Below are 23,538 nucleotides of genomic sequence, written 5' to 3' on the forward strand. Positions count from 1 at the left end.
GGTAAGCCACGGTTCTATACCTAGGAAAACTCATATCTCAGATAACATTAAATTCATAAGCCGTATAATATTCATAACCATTCGCATTCATTACATAATCATTCGTCATAGCCATGACATCATATAGCCGTCATACATACACAATCTCATAACTCATCACTTTTAACCTTTACTTCATCCCCAAGTTACCCCTATTTCTTAGCTTCAACTTACTACTAGAGTTACTACTATGATCTGGGGCTAAAAGAGTGAAAATAGAGGTTTAAAAGTTTGAAATTTGACTTAAAAACACAAAAAATCCATTTTTGTTGAAACAGGGGCCACGCGTATGCGTGGGCGTGCGGAAATCCTTGCTCGCGAGCACAAGTCCCCTGCTCGCGTACGCGAGAATCCCAACCCGAAAAGGTTGGTCGCATCACGAGCGACTGGTCGTGTACGCAAATCTTAGGTCACGCATACGCGTGGGCGTACGTTTTTCCAAAAATTTTACTAAGTCTGAGAAAGCTGCAGAATTCTCATTTTGGACCTTAAACTTCCGACGCGTGTAACTTTTTCGTTTTAAAACATTTTTCATCCGTTCTTCGAACGGCGTCAACTTCACGGACCTAATTTTCATATAAAATAGATTTGAAATAGTTTGGGGATCCGAAAACCAAGTTATGACTCGTCGAAGTTTAGCCAAAAATCAATTTTTCACAAAACTTCAAAACCTCAACTTTCTTAAAAACCAACCTCAATTCAACTTACCATACTTATAAATCCTCAACACAACACATCTTCCTCGACACCACAACAACCACCATGGTTTTCCATGTCTCAAATCAACAAAGTCATGCATCAATCTCTCAATTACATCAACAAAATCATAATTCACCAATTCTAGACATATACATTGATGTCATCAAGTCAATAATCATCAATTCATCAATTCACATCCTAATATTTTCATGAATAGCAGTCTTCCAATCAAACACACAACTCGTATTACAAATCATCACAAGGATACTAATCATTAAACATTCATTTACGTTCCAACCTATCCTATGGTCGCCTAACCTAAGTTTTCACAGAACATTATATATTAAATATGCGAAACATAAATCATACATTGGCTAATTTCCACGTATTACCTGAGACACCATCAAAGAGGAACCAAATACAGCTCCAAGAATCCAAAATCCCCAAAGTAATGGCATCCAAACTCCACCAAGTCTCCAATGTATTCGATCAAGCTCCAATTTAACAATTTCAACTCTAATTCAACATAAACTCAAACTAGTTCATACAATTGAACAATTTAACACTAGGGCACACAAAATTAGACGAACCACAAAGGTTTAGAGTTTCCTTACCTTACTCATTGATGATTGGAGTATAATCCAACAATTATCCAATGTTAAATTGCACCTAAACCACCAAAATCATTAAAATCACTCAAAACTCAAACCAATTTCTCACATAAAGGGGCACAGAGAACTGGGAACGAATTGGAGAGAGACTTACCACTTTGTTCAAATAGAATTGAAGAGGACTCTAAGACGAACGCGTGGCCATAAACGGCTCATCAATCAGAGCTCCGGATTGAAAGTTACGGAGGATTGAAGATTAAGTGAGGGTTAGGTTTGGTGTTCTTGTTTCTTCCTCCCCAAAACTGATTCCAGCGTGTTTCATATGTGAATGGAAGAGAAATGAGCTAAAGCTCATGGGTATAGGTGGCTTGGGTTGGGCCTTGGGCTCAGTCCAACCGGTTCGGTCCATCCGGCCTAATCTTGGGCCAAATTCTTTAAAATTGGTGTCAAAATTCTTTTTTTAATTAGCTCTATTCTATTTTATTATAAAATTTATATTTCTAATTTTTTTATTAAAATTTAATTTATTGGTTAATTATTCGCCAATTTTACGGATTTTACAAGCAGAAACAACGAAACTGGACCACAACTAATAATCAAGATCTTAATTATGAGAAATCTAAGCATTTATAAGGACACAAGTTTACTGTAAAATTACTTTCCGAATAATCAGAAGCAAGCGCACCCTAAATAGGTCTAAGAGTGGTTTCATATCATGCAACAAAGCTTTATTGTTATAAATTATCTGATAGATAAGTACAAATTGAACTATTGAAGAGAACAAAAAAGCAAAGAACTGTTATAAAATCAGATAGATAAAATTCAGTAGGTGCTAAAACAATAACTTTGCAAGTAATAAACACACAATGTACCCGAGATGCTAGTTCTTCAAGAGCTTTCTGCTGTATTTTCCTTCTTGTTTCTGTTCCAGATTTCTTTGTATTTGTACTTTTTCGCGGCATCTTAATATCTGGATCTTTTTCCATTTCAAATAATCACAGCATATTAATCATGTTTTATGAAAGCACATAAGTCAATTGATTGGGTGCAAAAAAGATTAATAGTCAATTGATGTATTGTTTGATAACCAATAAAACATATTATTAACACAAACACAAAAAATCTAGTCACATTACAAATCAATTGTACATTTCCGATCAGAAGCATAACGCATCAGTAACGATTGCCAGTATTGCCACAACAAAGCTCTGCCAACAATAACCATTGTCAAAAGTCAATTACCAGTTAAGTAACTAATATAATGGCACAATGAATTTTTCCAAAGATTTATAAATTAAAAGTACCTAAGTTTCATAAACAAGATATGATGAATCAAAATCAAAATCAAAAGATATTTATGATAGAGTGCTTAAAGATTTTCATGAATAGATAGGAAATATTAAGTCATATTTTTGGGTGCCATTATGAGTTTTTCTTACATATTTTGAATTGATACAGAATGATGACACGAATAATGAACAGATTATCTAGGACAGAGACTCAGGGTTAAATACACAATAGAACTATATATATGCTATTTTACACCTACCAAGTTTAAAGAGTAGTTCTATGACAATTCAAATTTTGAGTTAAACAAAAAGATTAATATTACAATGATGCTAAGCCAGTCTGTTTTGGTTGCAGAGTCCAACTTCATGATGCAGCTTTCCCCAGTTGGTTCACTGCATACAAAACATATACCAAAGCTTAGATACACTAGAAATGAAAGTGAGAAGCAAAGAGTTGCAAAAAGCAATAAATGAACAGAAATCAAAACTAATTAACCTGCATATTAAAATTTTTCAGTAATACAAATTTTAACCTTGCAGAAGCATAACACATCAGTAGAAACGAAAGTGAATGTATAGAGAGCTGAGAGATGTTGTCGCAGAGAGTTACACCGCTTTTATTCGAGACGCTACTGGCGATGGACAGCGAGCTCAAGAAGATTGATTCGCATTGAGAGTGCTCATCAACATTGAGAGCAAGAAAGAGGGCACATTGCAAGAGTGTCGAGAGAGAGAGAGAGAGTGGGATTTTGTGAAGAAGAAGAGCGTGTACTCACGCTCTCTATATGCATTTGAGCTTTTTTTTATTTGGTGTAAAAAATACCAATGTTGGTTTTTTGCTGGCCCAAAAATTAAAAAATTGCTGACTCCCTAGTAAAGATTTTTTTTATTTAAATTAAATAAATATAGTATTTACCAAAATAAATAAACGTTGAAGAAATCACCAAAATACATCCTCAGTCACATCTCGGGTACTGAGGGTCATTGTCCAAAATGGCCACATCTCGGGTGCACTGACCCCGTGCTGTGATAGGGTGTCTGCGAATCATATCTCGGATGCAACCGTGATATGAACATAAGCATATCTCGAATACATTGCACCCAAGATATGCAAGTCACCCATTGTGATCGTAGGGCATCCGTGGAAGAGATAGAGTCGGTGGATGGTTGGTCACAGACTTCATATCGCGTTCGTCTGACCGAGCGTACATGCGATTGCGGCCTGTTCCAGTCATTGCATTACCCATGTCGACACGCCCTGGCAGCATGTGCAGCTGCGAGGGTACGGTGCACGCTTGAAACCCAACTCAGCCATGCGAAGGAAGGCATCGGGAAGGCCGGTATCCACTCGGATCCGGAATGAGATAGATGCCATTGAGCGTGCGAAAGAGATGTGGGCTCTGCCGTGGGTGTCCCAATGCGCCCCACTCGGATCCATGACGACGCATGCAATTTAGGGTTTAGGCCATTTGGTTTCAATGTTGTCACTTTGATGTAATGGTTGTTATTAAATGTGTTTAATGTGTAATGAAACATGATTTCTGTATAACTAGTTACTTTCGATATTATGGGCCCATTTTTTATCTACAACGTTACAATATTTTCGTAAAAAAGCATTCACCAAAATGGGTAAACAAATAGAGGACGAATCTGGTAATACCATGATAATTTCCCCTTATCTCGGATGCACTGACCCGAATCAGAAAACGCACATCTCAGGTGCAGTGTATCCGAGATATGCTTATATTCATATCACAGTTGTATCCGAGATATGATTCGCAGACACCCTATCACAACACGAGGTCAGTACACTCGAGATGTGGCCATTTTGGATAATGACCTTCAATACTCGAGACGTGACTAAGGATGTATTTTGATAATTTTTTCAATGTTTATTTATTTTGGTAAATACTATATTTATTTAATTTAAATAAAAAAAATCCCCCCTAGCAATGCTGAGTTATTAAATGGGAAAAAAATGACTACATTCTAAACAAAATATTGACTGTTTATACATTTTCTTTTATTTAGTATTTAGATGATGTTTAGAAAGGTTAATAGCTAGTGTTTAGAAAGATTTGGGTGTTAACGTAGTCTTTAAATGATGTTTTTATACAAAAATACAAAGTGCATTACTGAAGTACTGAACTGAATAGTATCTTAAAAGATAAGTACTTGTGATCATGAAATAGAAAGCTGCTAACACCAAACTCAAACATTAGGTCTATATAATATATTATCATCATGATTTTATATGTAAGTTGAGAACAAGAAAGCCAAAGAGAACACATTTAATATAGGGAAACAATTCTTCAAAGCTCAAGAAATCACAGTAACAGCCAAAACACACTGAAAAGTGACACAATAATGGGCCAACCCTTTATTTAGTAGAGAACTATGGGATGACCTCCATTCACAAAGTGACCACAGGTATTTTGATTTAATCATCACCATAGCGATGATGATGCCTGTTGCGATGCTTCTTCTTCTCATCATCATCATCATCAGAGTCATCTCCCTGCAATGGTGGGAAATGAACACAAGATTAATATGAATTTGAATCGAAAAAAACTGTATTTAGAAAATGTCAATGCTTCAAATTATTAGGAAGCATTTTAAAATGCAGATAACTTGGATAGGGAAAATCACTTCATATAAAGGTGGACATTGTTTGCCAATACTAGATATAATTTTGAACCCAACTATACCAAGGAATTAGTTCCAAGCACAATCCAACCTTCATGGAATTTTAACAAATGATGCTAGATCCAGAACACAAAATTCAATTGACCTGTATATGTTTTGCAAAAAACATCCAGGGGAGAACTCGACGAATACACATATAGATGCCTTGCACCATTACATGTACAGATTTCCATCATGTATACACTAAAAGGTTCCAAATAAGGTATAGCACTTCAGTGTATGAGTAAACTAATAATGCGAACAGCAGGTATTACTATTTTACAAAAGAAAATCGGGAAATTTCATAATTGAAGTTAAATAATTTATTCAAACAGAGAAAAGTTAATAAAGAAAGTTTGAAGAGAATTAGAGGTCACTATATGATCACAATTGGAGGTTTTGAAGTTTGAACTACAAAGATCAAGGGTTCATCTAAAGTATTAATCATCTAAACAGAGCAGAAAATGAGAAAATACAACCCATTCCTCCATTATAGTATCTCATATTCTCATATCTGCCTGAAAAGGTACAAGGGAATAAAGAAGGTAAAATCTAAATAAATGTATATCCGAGTCTTGAAATTGAATACAAAACCACTTAAATTTACGGTGACCGGTTGGGATTACTGCTGCTTTTCAAAAGCTATAGCAGTTATGTTTGGTAATACAAAGCAAAAGTTACCTTCAATAAATAAGCATAAGCTACAGAAAATAGTATTTGGTGAAATTGCTAAAATTATTTAGACTTTTTAATTATGAAAGCACAACAAGAACAAGTATTGATTATACAGGGAGAATATGAAATGATGAGCACAAAATACTTGCAAAATCCTTCTACTTCATAGGAAACAGGAACAAATTCACACATTCAAGCTCAAAATGCGTTATCATTTCAACCATGGAACAAATACAATATCTAAACTGCGCCATTAAGTTATACAAATCGTTACGAGCTTCTCCAAAAGTGCCACCAAAATATAAACGAACAGCATTACATCAACTAATCAAAGCAATCAACCAACTCCATAGTAACAATGCAGTTAAAGAACAATCTAACTAAAGTTTTGAAACACAAACAATAAAGCAAAACAAGCTCCTATGAGTCTATGAAATTAATAAGCTACATACTAACAAGCTACACTATACAAAGAATTGCAATTATCAGAAAGTTGCAATACATCAAAATTTAAATGTGCAACCAAGTAATTCATGAAATGTGATTGATGACTTACATATTTCTTGCGTCCAAAGCTCTCTTCGCCCTCTTCGCCGCCATAGCTGGGCTTACGGTACCCCTCTTCCTCAGAGCGGCCATAACCATAGCTTGGCTTCTCCTCGTACTCACTCGTCCCATAACTGACATTCTCCTCCTCATTCTTCCTCCCATATTTAGATTCCTGTCTCCGTCCACCACCGTACCCGGATCCATATTCAGATTCCTGTTTCCGGCTGACATCATACCCGGATCCATACTCGGAGGATCCATACTCAGATTCCTGCTTCCTACCACCACCATATCCCGATCCATACTCAGACTCCTGCTTCCTACCACCATAGCCAGAACCATATTCCGACTCCTGCTTGCTACCACCATAACCAGAGCTGTATTGTGACTCTTCCTTCCTACCACCATAACCAGAACCATATTCTGATTCCTCCTTTCTACCACCATAACCTGATCCGTATTCAGATTCTTGCTTCCTACCATAACCTGATCCATACTCAGACTCTTCCTTCCTACCACCATAGCTGGATCCATATTCGGACTCTTGCTTCCTACCATAACCAGATCCATATTCAGACTCTTGTCTGTTACCACCATAGCCAGATCCATATTCAGATTCCTGCTTCCTACCATAGCCGGAACCATATTCAGACTCTTCTTTGTTACCACCATAGCCAGAACCATATCCAGATTCTTGCTTCCTGCCATAACCGGATCCATATTCTGACTCTTCCTTGTTACCACCATAGCCAGAACCATATTCAGATTCTTGCTTCCTACCATAACCGGATCCATATTCAGACTCTTGCTTCCTACCATAGCCGGATCCATATTCAGACTCTTGCTTGTTACCACCATATCCAGATCCGTATTCAGATGCTGGCTTCCTACCATAACCGGATCCGTATCCTGACCCGGAATCCTCATTGTCGGGTCTTCTGCCGTAGTCTGGAGATGGCCGATCATAACCCGATCCTCCGGTGTATCCAGAGGCTCCGCCGGCGGGGGCAGGACGGGGCTTAGGGCGGGCATAGCTGCTGTACTCGGTGGCTTGGGCCTCGTCACCGTAAGCGGAGGGTTCGGAGTTAGAGGAGTATTGAGGGCGATCGTAGTCGAAGGCCTCGGAGGAACCGGAGATTGGGTAGCAGGTCTCATCGGAGGGAGGGAAGGGACGGCCATAGGTGAGGCTGATGTCGTAGCCGCCGCCGTAAGGGGTGGGATCGTACTCGTCCCAGTCGTCGACGGTGTCGTCGCCGCTGCGTCTTCTTCCACTGAGGTACGACATTGTGTTTGTTGATCAGATCGGTTCTTTCTCTCTCAGGACAAATGGAACGATGATTGTGGATAGAAGAAGAATGAGTGGGATTTTATTGAATTGATTTTGATTGATTGAAAGCGGAAACAATGGAGCGAAGGTTCAGGATAACGAGATCGATGAAACGACATCGACATTAACGTTTTGTATACATTAATTGTAGTTAAATGTTAAAACGTGATTAGGCATTATTAATTTATTATAATTAAGCCATTCCTACATAAGATCAAGGTTCTGAAAATTAAACCGATCATCGAACTATTTTATTTATTGGTTTATTAGTTTATAAATTTAATTGGTTCGATTATAATTAAATCGAAAAAATTGTTTTATAAGAAAATAATAAATAAAATATAAATAAACACACCAAAATTATAATCAATTTATAAACTCAGTTTTTTTTAAAACACTCTTAAAATATGTTTTCAAACACTTTTGTCGAGTTAAACCCTAAAGTGGTCCCTGAGATTCACAAAATACACCGATTTAGTCCCTGACTTTCCAATTGCACTAATTACGTCCTCCAGATTGCAAAAAATGCATCAACGTAGTCCCTCTCGAATTTTCCATTCATATTGCTTGCAGGCGGGAGTGACGAGGATGGGAAACGCCGTCGTATTGGCAATCATTCCTCTCCCGCTCCTTCTCGTGCTTCTCCCTCTTCAACCTCTCTTCCCTCAACTCCTCCAAAGTCTTCCTCTCATTCTTCTTCTTGTTCTCATTCTTCACTTCCCCATCACTATCATCCCCACCGCCCTTCTCATCGGCGCCATTACAAATCTCAAGATACCAAGGCATCTTCACATCCTTCCCTGCTACCCCATACCCTAACCTATACTTCTCATCCTTGGGACCCACCACCACCCCGGAGGACTTCCCTTCTTCTTTCTTCATCCTCTTCTCCTTCTTCCACCCTTCCCTTTCCCCTAACAACTCCTTCCTCTTCTCGATTTCTCGTACAAGATCGAAAATCTTAATCCCCTCGAACAAGTTAATATGTCTGTTGTCACCCGAATTCTTCAATTCCGGTTCTTCTTCTTCTTCCTCCCCCTTCTTTTCCTCTGCCTTGGCCTTAACGAGAGGAGCCAAACGCTTGGCGGTGCAGAAGGGCTCGAGGCGGAGCTCGGCGTCGCGCTTTCTGACCTCGTCGCACTTGATCTACTCGTCTTTGGCGGCTTGCTCCTCGTCGCGGCAGACCTTTTCCCTGTTCTCGTAGTTGTAGACGTTCCACCGCTTCTGCGGGAGAATGTTGAGGCCGCCATGGCCTCCCATTTTAGGTGGCTTAATGATTTACCTTGCTGAGGTTGGAGATTATTGGCTGTGAAATTTGTAATATCGATGAACTATGAGCTTGAGAATTCTGAAAAGCCTAAGACGATACTGTAAGGGGCTAAATAGTGATAGTACAAAGTAACCTATGCCAAATCAATATGATCCTTCTTCTCTGTCTTCAATTTGTGTCACCTTTCCATGTGGCTTCCTGCAACCAAGGAGATGGAAGGTGAAAAAAATTCAATGCCGGAAGAACAAGAACAAAAAAAATTAAGAAATTACTTAAGCAAATTAACAAATGAATACAACGTAGCAAGAACACAGCAAAGAGAGGACTCACCTACTAGAATTTCGGCGAGAACGGCGAGAAGCAAAGCAACACAGAAAGACTGCGAGAAGTACCGTAATAGGCAAGAACTACCAGCATCACGGTGAGGAGGGTAAGAAGTTGCTCGGCCAACACGGATAGAAGGGGACGGCAACTATAGAGTTGGGGATGATGGCTTGGGTCTACAGCGTGGCAATCATTCGCCACGTCACTCCCGCCGACAAGAAATATGAACGGAAAATTCAAGAGGGACCACATTGATGCATTTTTTGGAATCTGGAGGACGTAATTAGTGCAATTGGGAAGTTAGGGACTAAATCGATGCATTTTGTGAATCTCAGGGACTACTTTGGGGTTTAACTCCACTTTTGTCATCATCATTTTTAGCTTTACACTCATCACTCAATTAAAAAATCCACAACCCTAATCCTCTATGATTTTTTTGGAAAAATAAGATCCCATTCAAGAAGGAAACCATAGCTATAAGTAATTGAGAATATTTGTGAGACTCAGCACCAAGACATAGAACAAGTATACATATAGAGCAGTACCAAACAATCCAATTCTCAATTACATAAATCATAAATAAAAGGGTGCCTAAATATCCACAGAATCAATCAAATTCAGCATTAAAAGCATCAAAAACCAAATTTTGCGGTTAAAGAATGAAGTAAAAAACATTAGAAATGAGAGTGGCTTGAACTACCGTCTTCTGCATCAGAAAAATACACTACCATCATCATAATCACTCCTAAGACCTCCAACAACAGCGTCATCTTCATGATTTTCTTGCTCTAAATCAATAACATGGGACATCTGCTGTTTGTTAATTTTTTGAAAGCATCAATTTGATTTAAAATTAAAACATAGCAACAAATAATCACCCTAAAATCTGAAATCAATAAATCTATCAACAAAAATTAAAAAATAGCATGCTCAAAAATTAAAAAACAGCAGCAGTAGAGTAACAAATCCATTTTTAGCAATAATTTCGACAACAACATAAAATTAATTTCTTTGATTGATTTCACATCCAGAAAATCACTAATCAGATTCAGAACAGAATCAATAAAAATAACAATACAATCCAATTACAATATCGCAGCAACCCACTACCCAATAATCTCAACAAACAACATCTAAACAATTAATCATGCTTCAAGCAAACAGTTTTTCAATAATTAATCATGCTTCAGTCTTCAAGCAATCAGCTTCAACAATTAATCATGCTTAAAGCAATCAGCTTCAACAATTAATCATTTAATAATGCTTCAAATGGGTGTTGACCCAGTCTATATACGAATGGTGTTGCTGAATGAAATGATGAATGTAGAAATAACAATTATCATACTTCAAGTAATAACAATAAGGTTTAGACGTTAGAACCAACAATTAATCATACTTCAACAATTATTATTACAACAAATTAGATTTATACCTAGGGTTAGTGGAAGACAGGGAAGAATGCAGAGCTGGCAGCGACAGGGACAGTGGCTGGGGTGGAAGGGTCGAACAGAGCTGGCACCGGCGGGAAGACACTCGCGAAGACAACTGGCGTTGGCGGTGGCTACAATTTTGACGGCTAAAAGGAAAGCTGGCTGCGCGAATGGAAAGCTGGCTGAAAGAAACTTGCGACGGTGGGTGACTACCACGGACCTTGTGACAGCGACGGTGGCTGGACGAAGGTGAGAGTGAGAGGTGGAGATTGGAGATGTGGGAATTGATAGCGAGAGGTGAGAGTGGAGGGCTGGAGGGGAGGCTCGAGAGTGGGTCTGTGCTCTGGGTGTCTGGGTGAAAGACTAGGGTTCTTTTTTTGGAGCCAAGTCAAAACACAACGTTTGGCAAAGTTTCAAAAATTGGCCGGGTCACGGTTCGATTCGACCGATCGATTCGACGGTCCAATTCCAATTTTTGGATTTGACGGTTTTGTCTTCTGCCCGAACCGTATTTGCTAACAGTTTTTGGTTCGACCGGTTCGAATCGATTTTCAGAACATTGGTTAAAATACAAAATACACATTAAAATAAACTAAATGACATATATATTTATAATGTATTTATAAACAAATATAAAGTAATTGATTTTAATAATTGATTTCAGTGCATTAATAATATTTTGAAAAAATAACTATTTGTACCTATAAACTTTACAAACACGGACAAAAATACCCATCAAACAAAGAAACTAACGTTGTATTCATAAAAGATGGGTTCTGTACGACAAAAATACCCAAACCCTAATTTTTTGTTGATTTTTTAATAAAATTCCTAAATTGTCCTTCTCTTTATCTTCAACCTCCATAGCCTATTCTCTCTTTCTCTCTCTCCCTCTCTTTGAATTCAAATTCCATTCTCAATGTCACATAATTAACACTCCAACAAAGTAAGACACAGATACTCTAGATCTGCTAGTGGAGAAAGATGATGGCACCCCAATAGTAGTAACAAAGGGGAAGGTGGATGACGCAAGCCTATATATATATATATATATCCACCATTAGAAGTTAGGAACAACATCAATACAAAAACAAGAACATTCAAAAAATCAGAACAAACCAAACTAAAGACATCAGAAAAGAACCATAAGACAACCAACCAACCAAACCCCAGCTGCAGAACAATGAGTCCTTCCCGTTCAGTGGCGGCAACCTTATTACCACTGCCTAGAACCCCTTGTGGCAACTCTGGCACCGCAGGGTGCACTCCTCGTAAACCCTGGGTACTCATACATAACGTAGCAGTAAGCACACAAAGTCCAAAAACTCGACTCTATTGCTACCGCGTCGTTCGAGGCCGCAACAACAGCCATTCGAGTTTGCCGAGCTAACTCGGCCGCTGTCTGATTCTGCACATACTGGTGATGGTGGTGGTGCTGCTGCTGAGTCACGGCCGACACTGGAGGAGGAGTGGAGGTGAGTAACCAAAGGTCTGCGTCGTACGTGGCCTTCTTGGCGAGGTTGGAGAGGATGAATCAGGCATCGTGGATGAGGGAGAAGGCGTGTGCGGTGAAGGTGAAAGGGTTACAATGAAGGTCAAGGAGGAGGGCAAGACAGTGGTACTAAGCGGCGATGTGGTCGAGGAGATGGTGGTGAAAGTTTGGAAAATTTGAAAATTTTGAGAAGAAGAAACAGTGGTCATGGGAGACATAGAGAAGCTCAAAGAAACAGAAAGAGAAAGAGAGTTGAGGTTGAAGATAAAGGAGGGCAACTTGGGAATTTATTAAAAAGTCAATACAAAATTAGGGTTTGGGTATTTTTGTCATACGAAACCCTTCTTTTATCGGTACAACATTAGTTTTCTTGTTTGATGGGTACTTTTGTCAGCGTTCGCAAAGTTTATGAGTACAAATGGTTGTTTTTCCATAATATTTTTTATTGATTTTTTATCTATTTACTATTATTTTAAGACCTAATTAACAAATTGTCACTGTTTTAAAAATATATTATCTAGCTACTATTTTGTCACAATAACAACTGTTTTTTTTTTTTTGCGTTACTGACTTAAACACGCTAAACTGGTTCTCGAGCTCAAAGGGAAACCTCTAAATTTGATGGCTCTTAGTCACCTACCATACAAAAAAGTCAAATCAACTAGTGATTTTCACACAGAACACACCACGTGTGAAAACGGTGTGGATAAAGTAAGAAGCTTGTAGCGCATTAGTGTCCCATCCCATCCCTGTTAACTTAAGGAGAACCTCATTTCTCTTCTCATTTTATTATTTTTGCTTTTCTCTAAAAAATTCATTTTATTTTTGGATAACATGTGTTTTAAGGTAAGTTAAGAATTAATATTGGTCAAAAAAATCTTTTTGGTTAACAACTATAATCATCTGACAACTATAATCATTTGACTATAACACTGTGATAGTGGTGCAAAAATTTGTAACTTTGGAAAGCCATGGTCCAGATCTGCATAACATAATGATGTGAAGTTAAAGGACTTGCAATCATTATTTCATGCTTTGAGGAGCCCAAAGAGATTCTATAGCCTGACATCTATATGTAGATGGATCATAAAAAAAAGCTGAAAATGGAACAGGAATCATTGTTAAAAATGACGAAGGAACTCAGATAGAGCTCTTGCTAAAATTTGAGTTTTCAGCTTTCAAAAATCAAGCAGAATATGAAGTCATGCTTGCTGGCTTGAGGCTAGCCAAATAAGTTGGGGCTGCAAAAATTATAGTGTTTAGCAACTCTCAGGAAATAACTTCTCAGATAAATAAGAATTATCAAGTCAAAGATTCCAACATGAAGAAGTACGTAGAAAAAATACTAGAACAATTAGCTCAATTTCAGGAAGTAGAGGTCAGGCACATAACTCAGAAATTAAATAGTCGAGCTAATGCCCTCTCCATATTGGTCAGCACCAAGCCAGGGGACAACAATAAGAGTCTAATTCAGAAAACTCTCTACACCCCATCAGTAATCAAAGAAGTTGACAAGTCGGACGCATTAACAATCACAAATCTGAATTTAGGGTGGATGACCCCTATCGTCGAATACCTCAAATTTGATGTCCTCTCTAAAAAGGAAAAAGAGGCAAGGAGACTCATAAGAGAATCCCAGAACTATACTCTTGTCCACGATGTACTTTATAAAAGAGGAATCTCCACACCCTTACTGAAGTGCATCCCGACCTCGTCGACAAAAGAAGTCTTAGAAGAAGTCCATAATGGTATTTGTGGAAATCACTCGGGAGCTAGGTCACTAGTTAAGAAGGTCTTGCGAGCAGATTTCTACTGGCCGACCTTACAAAGGAAAGCGGCCGACTTTGATAAGAAATGCCAACTCTGTTAAAAACATGCTAATTTCCATGTGTCACCACCAGAAGAGCTTATCAGCATCACCTCACCTTTTCTATTCATAAAATGGAGCCTAGATTTACTCGGACCATTTCCTCAAGCACCCGGAAAGGTGAAATACCTCATAGTCGGGATTGATTATTTTACTAAGTGGGTTAAGGCGGAATGCCTGACAACTATCACGACCAAAAGAAGTCAGAAATTCCTCTACAAGAACATTGTTATCCGGTTTGGAGTTCCATACTCCATCACTACGGACAATAGTACCCAGTTTACCAACTCAACCTTTAAAAGTTTGGTGGCAAGCTTCAAGATTAAGCTTCAATTCACGTCGATAGAGTACCCTCAGACCAATGGACAAGCAGAAGCTGCGAATAAAGTCATACTGGCCGGGTTCAAGTGAAGATTATGGTGCACAAATTCCCACACTTTCGTACAACTGAACCAGCAAGTGCACTGGGTCGTCCAAGTAATACCTGAGCGAGTCAGGGTCGATCCCACGGGGATTGTATTTTGAAGCAGCTATGGTTATCTTGCAGATCTTAATCAGGGGAATAAGAGATGTAGGTATGTTTGTTTAATTGCATAAAAGAGATAAAGAGAAAAAGGGTACTTAGAACTCAAAAGTCGTATAAAATATGATAAGAAGGTGATTAAAGCTTGGAGATACTTTGTCCTTCTGGATTAACTCTGATCTTACTGTCTTCTACAATTGTGAATGATTTCTTCTATGGCAAGCTGTATGTGATTGACGCTGGTTTGAGCAGCCGCCAATTCTCCTCCAGATCTGAACCCCAGGGTTAGTGCGGATCCATTCTGATTGAGGGTGAAGCTCCTGCAGTCTATTCTCTTTAATGATCCTACTCAAAATATCACAGACAAGGTCAGATCTTCTGGATCAGAGAATGCTGCACGTTTGGGTTCTAGCCTCTACCACAGAGACCCTAATCTCCCCGTACTTCGGCAGAACTGGTGTCTCGAGAAGTCCCTAACGAAGTCATGGATTAGTCGTCTAAGAGATGTATAATCAAGCTGGTAGTTCATCATTGTCCGATGAAAGACTCACTCTGAACCCATGTAGAATGTGATAACCTTATGCCAGTTCAACGCATTCATATTGATGAAGAACGAAAATACATCTTAGAATAGAAAATCAAACATAAATTGAGAAAGAACAGTAGTACTTTTATTAATCCATAAAATTCAGCAGGGCTCCTCCCCTCAACCTAGGAGGTTTAGAAACTCATACTGATAGAAAATACAATCATAAACAAAATATGGCTTAAAATCCTCTATAATTATGTAAAAAATCCCTTAAATACTAAACTAATGACTAAGGATTACATAAGAAAGGTAAAACAGTCTTTTTAGTGCTAAAATCCACTTCTGGGGCCCACTTGGTGAGTGTTTGGGCTGAACTTTGATGAGATCTACGTGCTAGAAGGCCTCTAGGGTGTTGAACGCTGGCTAGGGGGTCCTCTTTGGGCATTTGGACGCTGGTCTCCTCCTTGTGGGCGCTGGACGCCTGGACTGGGGCAAGAGGCTGGCGTTGAACGCCAGTTTTGGACCTTCTATTCTGAAGCAAAGTATAGACCATTATACATTGATGGAAAGCTCTGGAAGTTAGCTTTTCATAGTCGTTGAGACTGCTCCATTTGAACTTGTGTAGCTCTAGAAAAGCTCTTCCGAGTGCAAGGAGGTCAGATCCGCACAGCATCTGCAATGCTTTCTCTGTCTCTGAATCAGACTTTTGCTCTAGCTCCTCAATTTCAGCCAGAAAATACCTGAAATTGCGCAAAAACACACAAAATCATAGTAGACTCCAAAAATGTGAATTTAACACTAAAACCTATGAAAACTTAATAAAAATTAAACAAAACATGCTAAAAATAATATATGAAAATAATGGCAAAAAGTGGATAAAATATCCGCTCATCAGACTACAAGATGCAAAGGGTGCATGGGCCGAAGAGCTTCCTCAAGTCTTGTGGGGATATTAGATAAATCTCTATTCAACAACCGAAAAATCTCCATTCTGACTTGCTTACAGCATAGAAGCCATGATTCTCATAGGGGGCAACGAAGAAAGTCCAAGGGTTAGATTCTACAATGAAGTGGAAAACATCCAAGCTCAAATGGAAGAACTCGATCTCCTTCTAGAAATTCGAGATCAAGCCCGGATAAGGGAGAAAGCATTGAACAAAAGAATGACCACAAGGTATAACAAGAAAGTCATCAGAAGAAACTTTTCCATTAACGACCACATATTGATCCGATATGACATCGGCATACAGAAGTCGGGCGAAGAAAAGTTGGCTGCAAACTGGAAAGGACCTTATAAGATCATTCAAGTCTTGGGAAAGTGTTACTTCAAAGTGTCTGACCTACAAAGAAACGAACTCCCAAGGTTATGGCACACATGTAACATAAAAAGGTACTACAGTTAGAAAGCGAACCTTGTTTCTTGATGTACTTTTTTTTTTTTTGAATTCATGGTTTTTTCTCAAAAAGGATTTTCCTTGAGGGGATTTTAACGAGGCAACATAACAAGGGCTAGAAGTTAGACGTAAAGAAAACTCTTAGTAGCAAATAACACTTGTAAATTATTTTCATTAATGATCATTTATTCTTTATTCCATTGATTGTTCTACCACACGTACTAATTTAAGCTCGAAAAAATGTAAAAATTATTGTCCGACCTAGATGGTCGGCAAGATGAAGCGACAAGGTCCAAATTAGTGTACGAAGTTATATAAGCAGATCGTGGCCTAACTTCATTAAAGCTACTTAAAAGAAAGTTAGTAAAAAATGCGAGTCTAAAATGAATCACAGAAGTAACTTTATAAAATCGACTATTTAAAGTCGGTACTTAACTAATAAAATTTCCCGACTAAGGAAACACATAGTTTCGACCTCGTAAAAGAGTGATCCAACTAAGTATTCAACCTCCACCGGCCGACACCACCAAAACAAATTATTCGACTAAATCAAGTTCAAAAGAGAGTCATCAATAACTTGTCAAAATTTTATCTAAGTCACAAAGCTACAGCAACTCAAACAAATAAAGCGAAGACATTAAAAATATATTTTGTTAAGTCACATAAAAGTTTCCATAAAATAAATTGTGGAAAAAGTTTCCGACGAGCCCAAACAAAAACAAAATATCCATCAACATCTATTACAAAATAGTTTGTTTAAAGACCCATAAACTGGGCCAGAGAATATCAATAAGTTTGTGAGAATAAACTAAGAACATTCTTGTTCACCAGTGGTTAGATCAGCAGCACCTTCATCTTGAGTCGCAGGGAGAGCCTCAGCCAAAGGGTTTGAAGAAGAGGGAAGATCTTCATCCATCCGAGTCGGAAAGCTCTAAGAGATCTCCTCAGTTCGGGCATCTGACGTCTTTGGGTCTCCTGAAGGACTATCATCGTCCATGGGAAGGACTATTTTCCCATCAATCACAACCTTCTCTGAATCAATAGAAGAAAGGTCCACGTCGGGAGCAATAACCTGGAACTGAGCTTTCAAGTTCTCAGTGATTTCATCCATACCTCAGGCCACTGACTCCACAAAGGTGGCATAATCCTCCTTCAACTTGGCGACCTCATCCTTCAAATCTAATTTTTCCCCGAAGACCCGACTATAACTCTCCTCGGCTTTCTTTTTCAAACCCTCTGCCATGGCACACGTAGCCTCAGATTGCTTCTCTCTCTCTCTCTCTCTCTCTCTCTCTCTCTCTCTCTCTCAAGAGAGAGAGAAAGAGAGAGACTTTGACAGATTGGAAATAAGAGCTTCCTTCTCCTTATCCAACTCCTCCTTAACCTCCTTCAAAGATGCCACCTCAGCTCTAAAGTCGGTCAAAACTCACTGAGTGACACCAAGGGGAGTCTCCTCAAGTTGTTTAACAAAGCAGGGCAAATCCGAGCCGTCCGTATACCTCCTCGAGCCAACACAAGAAGATGATTTTTATGGAAACATCATCCATGCTTATAAAATTATGGGGAAGGATGTGCTCCTCAAAATAGGCTACAATGTTAAAACCTTGGTCACACAACTACCAGATTCAAAAGAGGAAGTTGTGTGTTTTTTGGAACTCGGCTCGAGAAAAGGGGGGCACATGAGGAGTAGTTTGAATGTTGGACCCAGTAGGAGGAATAAGAGGAGGAGGTGAAGGTTCAGGAAGAACCTTAATTTGAATGTTTGACGAATACTTTTCAAAGCGCCCAATCCATTAGTCATTCTTGTTACAAAACCAGAAACGAAATCCAGGTTATATAAACTTAATAAATACAAGAGGATATTACAAAATGCAAAGGATTACTACCTAGCTTGGTAAGAACGTAACTCAACTTTCCTAACATAAATTTTTTTGTGTCAAGGTTAGGAGCTTGACTTCAACACTCTTGGAACAGGGCCACTATACACTCCTCTACTTCATCTAAGTCCTCAAGATTGTATTTAATAATATTTGGGAACTCTTCCTAGTACAGACTAAAAATGGCTTCATCTTTTTCACTCAGAAAGAAAGGTTGTACACCCTATGCAGATCAAATCTTGAAAAAATAATTTTTAAAATTATGAAAAGAATCTTCAAAAATACAGAAAACTTTCCTACCTTGAACAGCTCAAAAAGAAATCCAGCCTTATTTTTTTGGAACTAAATGGTTTGGCGAGTTGAAACAGATAAAAAAAATTTTAGAGGATAGTGGCAGATTAAGCTCTCGACTTATTAGTTGATAAATTTTCATAAAACCCCAAGAATTGAGATGAAGTTGAGAAGAGAAACTTTACAGAGATGGAGAATTTCAAACTCAAAATTAGAAAAGGGGAGACTCCCCCTCAACTTAGTAAAAAAACACTCATACACATACATGAAATGACATTCAGACTTGTCAAGTCGGAAAAAGCAAAATCTCTCCTCAGGGTCAGGAATCACAATCTCATGCTTATCCTCACCCCCTCAATCTTTACATAGCCTATGTTGTCTACGGAAAGTTTCGACGTACTCATTATCGACTACGGGGACAATAGAAAAAATAGTAATATCTACTCAGTCTAAGTTGGACAGAACCTTAGAAGACATGTTGAGTATTACTGAGCGAGACATAGAAAGCTATACCTACAAAACAGCAAAAGAAAATCATCACTACAAGTCAGAACACCAGGAACAACAATGTAAATATTCAAACAGTTTGCAAGAAGTCGGCTTATCTTCAACAAAATGGAAGAAACCACCATGACTACTAAACCCTCTGAAGGACAAAGCGATTAATCCATCCTATTGGAATTTGAAATGGTGCCGTTATCAGAACAAAAAATAGCACTATTTGCGGGCATGAAACAAAGCCCACATTCAACGCGAATTCATAAACAGGGGAATAACTTTCAAAGAAAGAAAAAGAACACAGATTATTACTATAAAACAACTAGGAAAATTACTGCAAGAAATTATTTTTTGCACAAACATAAAAAATGATAGTATCAAAAACACATCATCCAGCAAGAAAACATGGTTGCAGAAAATAAAAATAACGAAGGAAAAACCAACCTTGATTGAGGATCGAGTAACGGAATACACACAACAGCAAAGCACGAACGTTCCAAAAGCCTTCAAGCAAGCACAAACGAATATTCCAAATAGAATTCCAAGATAGAGAAATCTTGAGAAGAAGATGGGGTCACAATAAGGAAAACAAAAAGACTTAAGAGGGAAAGAGGGAAAAGGTTCCAGAAGAAGAAGCAAAAAGAAGAAAGAGAAAAAGGTTTGAGTATATATAAGATTCTAGGGGCAAAACAATAAAGTCATCCCTCCCATTTAATAATGTGCACGGTTACCAAAGTAATCGAAAGAAACGTGCAAATGATTACGAAAGGACTCAATATTTCAGTTCTATAAAACATGTTGAGTATCCAACTTGACCTTATGAAAGGCGATTTACCCGACGTGATGGAGATCTAGCTTGATCTCTAAAAATGCTTGAGTCCGATCCAACGAAGTTCGGCCTCAAGCAGGAGCACTGTTCATACCTTGACCCACTACTTAGCTAGACCCAAAATGAATAAAGCCCAATCTACAGACATCGAGCGAATCAGCTCTCACCCGACCTCATGAAGGTCGGTCACAACAATACAGGTGCAAATCTACTTATCTAAACAAGTAACCGACTCCTACAGTTTTCCCTATCCCTCTAGAAAGAAAATCTTAACAACCTTCCTAACCAAAGGAAAATATCTACCCACCACCAAAAGGTGGAACCACTCTAAAAAATTATTATTGACTCCATATCTACACTTATAAATATCGTGACACCCTCAGGTATAATTCGAATCCAATCTACTAAAAACCTGCCTAAAACCCTTACTAATTTAAATATCAGAGTCCCTTGTAGGTATCACCCCCCGCCTCCTCATGAGGAACTCGGACAACGGCACTTCGACACCAGTAGACGTCGGACGCTGCCCCAAAAGGAGTTTGGACTTCATGTTCAGGCGCAAAGCAACCTAGTTTTAGGTTACTCTCAGAATAGTTTGGAAGTTCAATTTTTATTTATTTCACAATTAGATATTTATTTTTGGGTAAAGTATACTTTTTGTCCCTAAAATTTACTAAAATTTTTAAAAATACCCCTAAGTTTCAATTTGTTTCAATTTTGTTTCACAAATTTTTTATTTACATCAATTCTACCCCTAAGAATTAACAATGTTCAAATCACTAACAGACGTTAGTGACATGGCAAAAAATGGGTTCTAATGTGGCAACTGGTATTTGAGTCATTTAAAAAAATTAAACAGTAAAAATCCCAACCTAAACCCTAAACTTCTTCTTCTTCTTCTCTCTATAAAAACAAGGAAGAAACCCTAACCCATGACTTCCCAAGGCTCTACATCATCACAAAAAAAAAAAATAGTAGGCGACGACGAATACTTACATGCAGCTGTAGTGAACCCCCTATATTGAGATAGTCGAAGACACTAGAGAATTTCGGTCGGAGATTTTGGGGTTGCGTATACTATGATGTAAGTTTCAGTGCTTTTATTTTGATATGTCTTCATGGGTTTATTCAAGTATTTTTTTTTATGTTGCATATTGGAAAGGAGTGCACTTTCTTTGCTTGCGTACATGGAGTTACAAAAACACAAGAGGCTGACGTTGCAAGATTGAAGATGAGGATTTCTACCTTAAAAGCTAAATTAGCTTATGCTAAATGGAAACTGTTTGTGGGTGTCATCTTTGGTGTTGTAGGTTGGTTTATGGTGCTTTTTATATTTTATTTGTGGGTGAATGATGAAACCTATTTGAGGTTTGGGTATTGATACGTCTAGAACTGTTGAAATTAGCAGAAGTAATAGTAGTGGGGGCATTTGTAATCAGTTTTAAAAGTGTAATCAACTCAAATACTCCTAAAAGGATTAAAATAGTTTGAATTTAAAATTGGCATTAACACACTATTGTCACCAATTATCTTAGATAATACAAATAAACTCAAGTAATGAGAGACGATCTTAACAGTGCATTAATAAAAAATGCATAAAAAGCCATTATATTAGTCATTATCAAAAAATAACATAAGTCATTATCAAGATGATCCCTTAATAACATAAATCATAACCAAGATGATCACTAATTAACAAAAGTCATAATCAAAGTGATCCCTAAATAACATAAGTCATTGGCAAAATAATTCAATAATAAAGAACTCCATAATACTCCATCTATCTTTGTCACACCAATCAACTGTTGTCATCTAACCATCAATCTACTCAATTTTACCCTTTACCACTACAAAATCTATCCATGTGATGAACCCTAATACTGAAATCATTCATTCCTACCATTATAAAAAAATTTTCAAAACAAAGTAACTAATCATTCAAAAAAAAAATAGAGCATGCCCACACGTGACATTTTCATAAAAACAGAGCATTATCAACTGAAACCCTTAATTCCTCACTGCAATAAAATCCTAAATATCAATCAAAAGTGATAAAAACAACCTAAACCCTAATCGTTCAAACAATGCATTTTTAGAATGAAATGGTTGCCTACCTCGTTAGAAATCTTGATCAGAATGGCGCTACCTCGACCTCTCATAATGGTTGTTTCGTTGGCGATCGGTAGCTGGCTGGCTACGTAGGTGTCTCCCTTGTCTCGCAATCGGCGTTCTACTCCATCTTTCTCGCCATCTGCTCCTCGCTGGCGATGAAGGTCTCTGCTCCCTCGTTGTCAAAGAATGAACGGTGTAACAGTTACTCTGAACCCTAGTTAAGAATCGTCGCTCAGTGTCGACGACGTTGCCACCTGCGTCCTCCTGCAACGTCGTCGCTGCGGATTGAAGAGAATGACGCGACGTTCTCCTTCCTCCAAGTCTGTTCGTGTTCGTGTGACTATGTTCTCTGGCTTTGTTTTCTTCGTGGCTAGGGAGAGAAAATCTGATAAATCATTTGAAAAAGGAGAGACAAATGGTTACTCACACAAGGGTATTTTGGGCATTTCACTCTCCTTGTCACATCAGACACCTTATTTTGCCATATCACTAACATCTATTAATGATTTGAACGAGGTTAACTAAAAGAGCAGAATTGATGTGAATCGAAAATTTTTAAAATAAAATTAAAACAAATTAAAATTTATGGATATTTTTAAAATTTTTAGTAAATTTTAGGAACAAAAAATATACTTTATATTTTATTTTTTCAAATAATTTGTGTCAACAAAATTACTAATAACTATTAGTGGTGGAATACCTAATTTAAATTCTTCGGCACTAGGTGTCTAACACCAAATAATTAAAAGGGGAAAAAGAACTTGATGCACTGAAAAGAATTTATTATTATTATAGTTTTCAATCATATACAAAAGGCAAATGAAATCCATAAACTGCATAAAGTCAATAGACCATTATTGGCTGATGAAAGATTGTTGTTGTTGTTGAAAGAGTTTGCTAAGCAGGATTTTCTCTTCATCATGAATTCAGCATGGAATTGCTTATGCATCATAATAATGTATCCAAAACGCAATCGAAAATTGAACACCGTGAACCATGCAATTACTTGCACTCAAGTCATGTTTATAAACTGAAATTACCAAAATAATCATATTATATATATATTTTTAGAGTTAATATTTAAATTGGTGTCTGTCTTAATTTTCTCCTTATAAAATATTTAAAATCCTTATTTCAATTTTACTTAAGGTTTTTAAAAGCATTTTAGAAAGCAAATTGAGATTAAAAACAATTTTCAATTGTCACATTAGATAATCATTAAAGAGTC

At 37.8% G+C, this 23,538-nt stretch overlaps 1 protein-coding gene and 1 pseudogene across 1 annotated transcript; both read right to left on the reverse strand.

The window, feature by feature from the left end:
* Window positions 1–4,838: 4,838 nt before the first annotated feature.
* On the reverse strand, window positions 4,839–8,036 carry LOC107622741 (glycine-rich protein). Its single transcript, XM_016324754.3, has 2 exons — window positions 6,555–8,036; window positions 4,839–5,156 (listed from the first exon to the last, which is right to left on the reverse strand). The coding sequence occupies exons 1-2, from the start codon at window positions 7,830–7,832 to the stop codon at window positions 5,079–5,081; spliced, it is 1,356 nt and encodes a 451-aa protein (XP_016180240.1). The 5' UTR covers window positions 7,833–8,036; the 3' UTR covers window positions 4,839–5,078.
* A 396-nt stretch (window positions 8,037–8,432) lies between these two features.
* Window positions 8,433–9,134, reverse strand: LOC148581933 (uncharacterized; annotated as a pseudogene).
* Between the last annotated feature and the right edge of the window lie 14,404 nt (window positions 9,135–23,538).

Source organism: Arachis ipaensis, chromosome B10 (genome assembly GCF_059453495.1).
Source record: "Arachis ipaensis isolate K30076 ecotype BB chromosome B10, ASM5945349v1, whole genome shotgun sequence".
NCBI lineage: Eukaryota > Viridiplantae > Streptophyta > Magnoliopsida > Fabales > Fabaceae > Arachis > Arachis ipaensis.

Excerpts from the sequence above, each read along its gene's own strand:
- LOC107622741 (XM_016324754.3), bottom strand. The coding sequence starts at position 7,832 with ATGTCGTACCTCAGTGGAAGAAGACGCAGCGGCGACGACACCGTCGAC. Across the intron at positions 5,157-6,554 it reads GCTTTGGACGCAAGAAATAT|GGAGATGACTCTGATGATGA; the intron begins GTAAGTCATCAA and ends CCACCATTGCAG.